Raw genomic sequence first — 9,435 nt, 5'->3', positions numbered from 1 at the left:
ACCGTTTGTAGTGGTTCTGTACATAGAACTTGTAGGTGCGTTCACTATTCATTCAACACGTAGTACGGCAGTCTAATCTTAGAATCATACTTCTGTCTACTTCACTCTACTCTCTCTGAGTTAGCCACTCCCAAGACAAGCACTTAGCTTACCTCTTGCAACTACCAGAACTACACAAGTGAGTGCTGGGGTTAGGGTTAGAGTTAGGGTCAAGGGTGATACCTTGACAGTGGAGGGACAACTTGGTTATATAACTAAGACCCCATCTACTTCACTCTACTCATCCTCTGAGTTAGCCACTCCCAAGACAAGCATTCAAGCTTACCTTTTGTAACTACTACCACTACAAGTGAGTGTTGGGGTTAGAGGATTGGATTAGGGTCAAGGGCACATACCTTGACAACTAGCCTACACCAACCTCTATAATACAGCTGGGATTGTCCCTTGCACCTTGATAAGTTTGGTGGCATGTGGATCTGGATGAAACTCTGATATGGAGGAATCACAAGACATACCTCACCAAGTGACAGAAGACAACAAGTATGGCAGGCACCATATTCCCACCAGATCAATAGTTGTTCTGAATATCTGGTGAGCAATATTCATTTATCCTCCTGTTGGGTTGTTACTGCAATCATTGTGGTCATAAAGGGCAATGACACAGAATCCAATCACTTACCCAGACCCAGACCAGTTTTGGCCTGAGAGGTTCAAGGGGCTGGATTCAGAGGCTGCAGACTTGGTTGACCTGCACAAATTGGTCTTTGGGTTTGGCAGACAGTCTGTTCTACCCCCTTGTTGCATATTTGTGCATCATTCTTCCAAATCACTGAATACATGGAGTTGGATCTGTCCGGGGCGGAATTTTGGCAACCACAGTCTCTGGATTGCTGCAGTGATTATCCTTTCCGCCCTGGACATTCGAAAGGCCTGCAATGTGGCAGACAAAGAGATTACACCTGTCCTGGCATTCAAACAGACCATTGTAAGGTATGCATAAAAGTTAGCAGCAATCCATTTATCTTCTGATCACACCTGTAGTCATGTAGTTCCATTTAAGTGTGATATAGGACCGCGCGCAGGGCGGGTCATTTCGCAGACGACGACAGAACTTCAGTGATTGGCCCTGCAGTGTGTCTGTAAACTGTGTCGAGGAAATGTAATCTGCAGTCCTTAGCCTACAGCATGCTGGAGTTCGACACGACTCGCAGAATGGAATGCAGTTGGAGAGCTGTGCTGTGTTATCCGGAGATACGTAAGTCAGCCGCCGATCCGAGTCGACAGCGATTCCAGCTGCAAGGATGGCAGCCACAGTATATATCATTAAATGCTTACCGGTTAGCGCCAGTCATAGGCTCGTTCGCGGGAGCACGTGACCGCGTCGTAGGATTCGCGCCTCGTGCCTGCCTTGCCACAAATTCAGCCACTTGAACACGATCCACGGCCACGACGTCTCTTCCTTTTTTCATTTTGCAATAAGATAAAAGTTGTATTCTCATCTCTTCCATCCAGTGATCCTGAACTAATCCAGAATCATCGTCTCCGTTCTTTTAACCCGTTGGTGTGTTGGATTCACCCACCCTCTCCATTGCGCGCGAACTGATTCCGAATCAGATCAAGACAGTCTTCGAAGTCAATTAAGTTTGAACTATGTTTACGCCTTACCGCCGCAGATTTATCTTTGAACAATGGCCCAGGGATCCTAATGGACCCTTCCTTAAGCCCCCCCCTCCTAGAGGGAAACGCTCTCCGAACGATATCCTTTGGGGCGCCGATCTGGACAGTTTTTTCTGGACACAACGACAGGCAGGCCTTGGTGTTGTGACTGTATGGAGTCGGAGCATGATCCAAGCGTTTGGAGAAAACTACCATAAATTAGAAGAGATCGATGAAGAAGAACCAGATCCCTGCGTGATCCACCCATACTCACAACTGCGCACTCTCATCAAGATGCCCGAGTTTCTCGCAAAAATCATGGATGCTGAGGATCATACTGACACCAATGCGATGGACATTGATACAGATGGTGCCTCTGCCTCTGCCTCTGCCGCCGCTTCCAACGAAAACGAGCTGCAATGCTCGATTGAGGATCTGCCAAGACTTCAAGAGTTCATTCCTAGGGAGCACTTTCCAGACATCCTCATGGTTCATGATCCCGACGAGTTGACGCAGGGTGAAGAAGTAGAACCAAATTCCGACTGCAAGGAAGATGAAAAGTCGCACACAGCACCTATCAAGTACAAGCGTGTCTGGCCGACGTGCGACGATCCTACAGGAGGGGAAGCATTAAATATGAGGAGCGGAGATGAGGCACGCACCGCGCATCTCTATCTTTCGGCCAACTCGCGAATAGGTGTCGGGCACCATTCGTTTGTCTACCGCGCTGCGTTGACGCTTCCCCATCCCCTCGTCGCAGAGTCATCTACAGGCCAAGTCACGGTTGCAGCAAAGCTTGCAATGCCTAGGCTTTCAGCAAGAGAAATGCTCAGGAATGAGGCTGATATTTACAATAAGTTCCCCAAGCACCTTATGGAGGACTGGAGTGGGTATAATCTGATCAAGCCGGTGAGGTATCCAGTGCCCGTCGACGCTGTGGTCCCCAAGTTTTTCGGCTATTATATCCCAGAGTCATCAGAGTCGAGTGCGAGTTCCCCTGAAAGTGGCCCCAGCCCGATTTTACTGCTCGAAGAATGCGGCACGCCAATTGAAGCAAGATGGCTTTCGCTAGACGAGAAGTACGTGTCCTCGTCCTATTCTCACTCGCTGCCATTCTCACCTCCGGTGTACTTCCAGAACACAGTGCTACACCCACATCCTCCGTCTACACATGGAAGACTTTGTGCAAAACTCGATATACGTCCGCAACATCCTCATGCAGCCCGGGCCGCTCTACCTTCCCCCGTCGGAGCGCACGCTCGCCCGCCCCGTGTTCCGTGTGATCGACTTTGGGCGGGGCGAGCGCTTGAATGACTGGGCGAAGGATCGGTACGGCCAAGACATGTCAGCGTATGAGAGCGACTCGGACGCCTTCCGCAATAACATCCTACCGTGGATCCTCAAGCTCCGTGAGCAGGAGCGCGAGGCGAGGCAAGAGCTAGGTATAAACGAAGTCGAAGATATCTGAGTTCGTCGTATGCTCTCGCGCGGCGGATGATCGCCGTGGGCATGTCGACGGACTTTGTACGTCCTTTAAACCCTGACCCACGTCATGGGGCTCTTTGACTCGGTTCCTTTGAGTTTTCTTTCGCTTCTTGTGATCATCATCAATCCACGTCATCGATTGGACGCTGTTTCGTTTCTGCTCTGTAGCCATCATTTATGTACTGGTAGATCCAACCCTGTATTCACAAGGAGTCGATGTAGTCTAAGATGTGCTGTACTTGTTCCGACCGCATGTAGCCCCAGTACTGACTGCCCGCGCAAAGGTGCATGGATAATTTGAGCACGACAAATTCCCCCGCTGATGCTCGCACTCTACTTCCCGGGTTCATGCAAGGCACGGCGATCAAGGTACATATTATATATTAGGATGGTGAAGAGACAACGCAGATGGCATGGTTGTCCGGTAAAGAATATTAATATACACACAACTTGATGATATAACACAACAGATGATGATCTAACTGATGCAGAAGAAGCACATGCGCTAGGACTGGATGTGGATGAGCCGAGAGAATAATACCATGATGAGGGGAATGCATGCAAATAACGGAGCACGAGTCCATTCGAAAATCCAATGAGAGAAAGGCAGAGGCCGGAAGTGGAGCATAAACGAGGACATGGAACCTGTGATGTTACGAGAGCGGCACGGAACATGCGCACAGACATCGGTCAGACGAGCATGCAGGCAAACCCGTATTGAGTGAATATAACTTGCACGAGAATGAACCCTGAAACGAGAAAGGAGCGAAGGAGCCGAAACAAGGGTGGGGCGGAGAACTCCATCTAATGCTACCGAGCACTCGTCGGAGGCATTAACTCGAACTCCACGGACGACTCGTCAGACAACGGCTTGCGCTTGACACTCGGCCTCTTCGTGAGCATTACCTCGCCCGACTTGCCCTCTTTCTGCAGCTCTGTAGGACTCGCACCGCGTTTCTGTCTGCCAGGAGAAATCATCGACGCTGCGCCGGCTTGATGGTACTGGTCATATACAACAGCATCTTGCCGCATGAAGTCCGAGAGACTGCGTTTCCGAGCCACCTCCTTGTCTGCTTGCACGAAAGGATCCTCTAGGCGATGTATCCTCTTGACACGACCCGTGCTGTTTCCTTTGTGATCGCCCGCCGACGACTCAAGGTCCATAGCCTCACTAGAGCCACGCGAATGCCGCACCTCAGTCTCGTCTTCCTCACTTACCGAGTCGGCCACATTCCGCTCTCTACGCTGGCGCTCCCTATCCCTCTCCTCGTCAACAACCATCAGCGCACCTTCGATGATCGCACGGTGGACAAACACGTATTGCCGCAGGCTCTGGCACAGACTCATCCGCTGCTCGCGCATATCTTCAATGACCCTCCGGACCGGCTCGTCGAATGTCGACAACAGCGGCGGGGACCAATCCTCATGCAGCTGTCGCGGTTGCGCGTAGTCGACCGTCTTCCCGCGCTGGAAATACATAGACTGACCAGGCGTCTCCTCCGCCCGCACCTGATCGTCCGGTGACCGCTCCGAAACCTCGGGCGACTTCGACGAAGAGCGTGGGTCCACATCCTCGCGAGGCGGCGAGCCCGACGTCTGGACTTCTGATCGCCACGTATCGAGCCGGCTGGCATGTTGACTGGGCGGGGGGTCCTTCTCTTCCGGTGAGGACGACGCGCTGGCCGCGGGCGGCAGCGCAAAAGCGCCCTCGCGCGATCCCGCAAGCTTCACCGGCGCAGGCGCATCCACCAGCGCCGACTTGGACGGACTCCGCAACGACATCTGCGCGGTCTTGCTTGTCATTGCCGCCGACAAACTTGTTGCACTCCCTGTCTGGCTTGACGGCGGACTCGTCGACGAGCGCGACCTGATTATTGACGTGCCAGAGCCGGAGCCAGACTCCAACCCCGAAGGCGCGCGATACGAGTCTGAGCTACCCGTCTCCGACGTGTCCTGTGTCTTGGTGGTGTTGCTGGTAGCCGTGCTCGACGCGGACGGGAGTCTGAACATCGTAGCGCGCCGCACTTCGTCCAGTAGCTCTGTCGACGCCGGCACCACGGTCCGAGGCGCGTCCTGGCGTCCCCCAGACGCCGACCCGGCAGATTTTCCCGAGCGCCGGCTCTTGCTCTTGTCTCCCTCGCCCTGGATGCCCATCCGCCGCTTGCTGTCGTCCACCTCCATCGGGACTGACTGTGCGAACCCCGCGACACGAACATGCACCTCGCTCTCGCCCACCGATACGGGCACGGTCAGCTCTGAAACCGACGGAGCCGCCGCCTCGCTCGACGCCGGGGGGCTCGGGCTCGAGTCAACCTCCATCGGCTCTCCACGACTGCTCGACCCGCTTCCACTCCCGCTCTGCGTCGACCTAGATCGCGAGTCCGTCATCCTACTCCCACTTGCACTCCCACTCGCATCTCCGCTCGCACCTCCGCTGCCCGCCAACGCCGCAGCCGCCGCCTGTGTCTCCTCCTTCCGCTTCCTCATCTCCCGGCGCACGCCGTCTAGAATCGCGTCGACAGCAATGAACCCGCCCGTCCGGCCAACTCCCGCCGAGCAATGCAACAGTACCGGCGGGTTGCGCAGTGCACGCCGCGCGATGCCCGTCGTCGGCTCCACCTCGTTGTCACCTTCCAAGATGCTATCCTCAGGCGTCCCCGCATCGCTCCTAGGCGGCGAGGGCGTGGGCACCGAAAGTCGGGCAGGCCACGGGCCCTGATGCAGCGGCCCCTCTCCCCAGCACCTGTCACCGGCCACCCGCGCACGCGCAACCGCCTCCTCGACTTCTCGGATCAGCCTCAGCACTCCATGCGGGTCGTCCGGGACATTCATGTCTGGCCACTCCAAGTACTGCAGCTGCGTCACGATGCGCGGAGGGGCATTCGGGTGTCCCGTATGCTTGAGCTGGAAGATGCGGCGGACGATACTCCGGTGCTCGTCCTCGCCGTCCTTGCGTTTCGGCTGGCGCCTCTTCTGCGCTGCTGCATGTGCTCCGAAAAACCCGGCGTTCATCTCGCTCTCACGGCGGTAGCGCTCGCGTTCGGGGGTGTCGTCCGTCGCAAGGAGCTTCAGTCTGAGAGGCCCGAATTCGCTGCCTTCCCAGTACTTGCCGCTCTTGACCGCCGCGCCCTCAACCTCGCGCGTGAGCATGACGATGACATGCACATTCTGCTCCCAGCACAACCTGCGAAGGCGGGAGAAGGGAGATCAGTGCCCGGATACACGTAACACGGCGCCCGTAGCTGCACCATGTAATAAATCCAAACAATCACTCACGTCCAAAAATCGGTAAAGGTCGTCGGTAATGGACCCTGTGTTGCAATGTACCGCTTCTTTGTTCCCAGCGGCTGAACATAGCTTGCATTCATATAGTCATCGTCATCCGGGTGCACCTTGCGCAGGCGCACCCGTGCATGCTCAAATGGCCAAATGCGGCTGTACCTTTGGATATGAGGCAAAAAGACAAAAAGTCAGTATATAGGTGTACGGGAGCATTACGGCCATCATCTGATTGCGGAGCCCAGCGCAACGTCAGCCCTAAACCCAGCCAGCCAATCACAGCGCGCAATCTGCCAACCCCGGGTACGAGGATCACTCGCCCTGTCCAAGTGGGCACGCGCGCAGACACAGACACCGCACCGCACGGACAACACGCCAGGCAGACAGGGACCGCAACTCACCGATTCTTGTTCCCCTTCTCCAAGCCCGCAGTGATGCTGAACGGAAACACCACCTTCGCCTTCGCTTCTTCCCCACCCTCGCGCTCGTTCCCCACCTTCGCCCCTCCCCTAACGACATTCGGACTGACTGCAACCACTCCCGCCGCACTGACACTGAATCCTCCCACCGCGCCTCCTACGACACTGTGACCTTGACCCAGCCCTGTCGCGCTCTCCATGCTATGGTGTTCCATGACGCCCATCAGGCGGCGCTGCTCTCCGAGCTCGATACGGTAAAACTGTAGCTCCAGTGCGCGCGTGAGCTCGTCTGCACCAGAAGGGCTCTGGCTCGTCTCCGCGCTAGACTCGCCCGCGGGCGACGACATCGATTCGCTCTCCACGAGCGGCTTCGGCTTTGCGCGTTGCCTGCGTTTCTGCCTGTGTGGTGAGTCTGCAGGCACGGGATGTGGCTGCACCAGGATGCGGGGCTCAGGGTTCGATTGTGAATGTGCACGTCCATGGGAGTACGAATTCTGCCGGGAATGCGTTGGTGAGACATGTTTCTTCTTCGATGGGGACTGTGGAGGGGACGTGGGCGGCGACGTCGACCTCGGCTCTAACGCGCGCAGGGTCGCAGGCAGCACAAGCTTTGCTCCCATGTGCTGCTGCACGTACGGCGCATACCCGAGGCTCGGCGGTACCTCGCGTCGCGGTGTACTCACCTCCTTTGCACCATTCACAGTCTGGTTCTGGCTCTCGCCCTCGCTCCAACCCTCCTCTCCACTATCGTCACTGCTACTCCCCTCCTTCGCTTTCCCGCTCCGCCTCGCTATCTCGCGAAGCCACTCAAACGGCAAATCACCTACACGTCTGCGCACGCGCCTTGGCAGCCGCAACGCAATGCCCGCACCGCGCTCGCCTACTGACTCGGCGCCACGCGCAAGCTCGAGATTCTGCCTGATCGTGTCGAAGAACGGATTCACCGCAACCTGTCAGCACAGCTGGTCAGCACACGGAGATGCCATCGGGAGCCCACATCGCAAGTCGCTGCATAGGCACGTGCGAGCAATATCCACGCCCGCACAGCCGATCGAGCGTAGACGTAAAGACTACGGACGATCCGCGTGAAATCCAATGACGTCGTGCAGGTATGACCTCATCGACGCACGCATACAGCCACTCGCCAGAATGTGGTAAATCTAGCCAGAAAGAACCTGTCACTCACCGGTCGCGTATAGGGCATCGAATGATGCATCGGCCGCGACTGCCCGCTCATCCCCGATGGATATCCGACCGGGCTCAGTGTCGGCATGCTGCTCGCCCCCGCCATCGTCGGGAACGACTGCGTCTCCTCTCCTCCCGCAAACGCGCCGGGTGCACCGGCTCGCTGCGGGGCAGCGATGGACCCCGAGGTACGACTCATTCCGGGGAGTTTGAGGTTGAAAGCTAGTGATCCTGGTGGTGCGCCGGCAGACTTTGCTCGTGAAGCGAGCAACGACGGTCCAGGTGTCGGCGTAGCTGTGGTGGAAATAGTGGCAAAAGGGTCGATCATCGAGGCAGATGTGACGGTAGGCGTCTCAGGAACTTGGCTCTGTAATACGCGCGAAATATTGACCGTCGACACGCAATTTGCGACGTAGGCAGCAAGAATCACTTACCGAGCTACCTGCACCGCGGAACGCGCGCGGCGGTGCCATCGTCGATGGCTCCAGGAACGCGATCTTGGAGAGTCCCTTTGTGCGCAGGACTTTGTGCGACCCAAACGTGGACATATGCGCGGGTGCGCTCGTGCTTCTGGACATGTCCTCTGGGAGGCCAGACGGGAGAACGAGGCCTGGGGTGACCGTAAGTGCTGGCGGGGAGAGGAGTTCACCAAGCTCGTCTTCCTCGGCGTCGTCATCGGGAGGCGGTGTGTGGTCGAGCAGATCGGGACGCTCGCGCCAAACGGTGTTAAACCCGCCGCGCAACCACGCGACCTCGCGCGCGTGAGGGAATCCCTCTGCGCGGAACTTGCGCAGGAGCCCGAGCAGCGCAGGTCGCTCTGCGAGCCCGGGTGCGTCCGAATCGTACACGAGAATGCGCGCGGCAGATGCCCACCCAGCAAAGCGCGCGCGAGAGGCGGGGGCTGGAAGCATGGGGGCGAGGCGTGCAAGCGCAAAGGTGGGTCGTTTGAGGAGGGTTGAAGGGACGGAGAGGGAGAGCGCGCCAGGAATGCGGGCGGCGGCGTGGGCATTGTGAGGGCGGATGTCAAGGATGAGGGCATGGGGGTCAGCTAGCACTGCGGGGAGGTCATCGGGCGAGAGCGCAGGGAAGGCAGATGGGGGCAAGGGCGATGCAGGAGTGGTGGGAGCGGAAGAGGGCGAGAGGGACGTGCTCGGTGACGGGGCCATCGCCGGCGTCGGGGGGATCAGCAACGGCGCAGAGGACATCGGCAGACGGGGTGGATGTGATGCTCGATGGTGAGACGGGGCGAGAGAGATGGGGGCGGGGACGGACGAGGCGAGATGAGGAAAGTGAGCAGCGTGCGCGGCATGGCGGGCGTTGACGGCGGCGGCGAAGGCGTCGACGGGGACGCCGTCTGTGGGAGCGTCGGTGCTGTTGGCCGTGATGGGCGGGGGCGGGGGCGGGGACGCGG

General features: G+C 57.4%; 2 protein-coding genes across 2 annotated transcripts; one reads left to right on the top strand and one right to left on the bottom strand.

Moving 5' to 3' along the window:
• Positions 1–1,650: 1,650 nt before the first annotated feature.
• On the top strand, positions 1,651–3,124 carry FIBRA_08911 (uncharacterized protein; the record flags this gene model as incomplete). The annotated part of the gene is made up of 2 exons (XM_012330524.1): positions 1,651–2,735; positions 2,794–3,124. 2 exons carry the CDS (start codon positions 1,651–1,653, stop codon positions 3,122–3,124), a joined length of 1,416 nt encoding a protein of 471 aa, XP_012185914.1.
• An 827-nt stretch (positions 3,125–3,951) lies between these two features.
• Positions 3,952–9,229, bottom strand: FIBRA_08910 (uncharacterized protein; the record flags this gene model as incomplete). The annotated part of the gene is made up of 5 exons (XM_012330523.1): positions 3,952–6,325; positions 6,418–6,576; positions 6,822–7,789; positions 8,026–8,391; positions 8,459–9,229. 5 exons carry the CDS (start codon positions 9,227–9,229, stop codon positions 3,952–3,954), a joined length of 4,638 nt encoding a protein of 1,545 aa, XP_012185913.1.
• Positions 9,230–9,435: the final 206 nt, after the last annotated feature.

Source organism: Fibroporia radiculosa, assembly GCF_000313525.1.
Source record: "Fibroporia radiculosa TFFH 294 genomic supercontigs, scaffold4824, whole genome shotgun sequence".
In the NCBI taxonomy this organism is placed as follows: Eukaryota; Fungi; Basidiomycota; class Agaricomycetes; order Polyporales; family Fibroporiaceae; genus Fibroporia; species Fibroporia radiculosa.
Note: the sequence above shows the minus strand (reverse complement) of the source record. Positions and strands in the feature narration are given on the sequence as shown.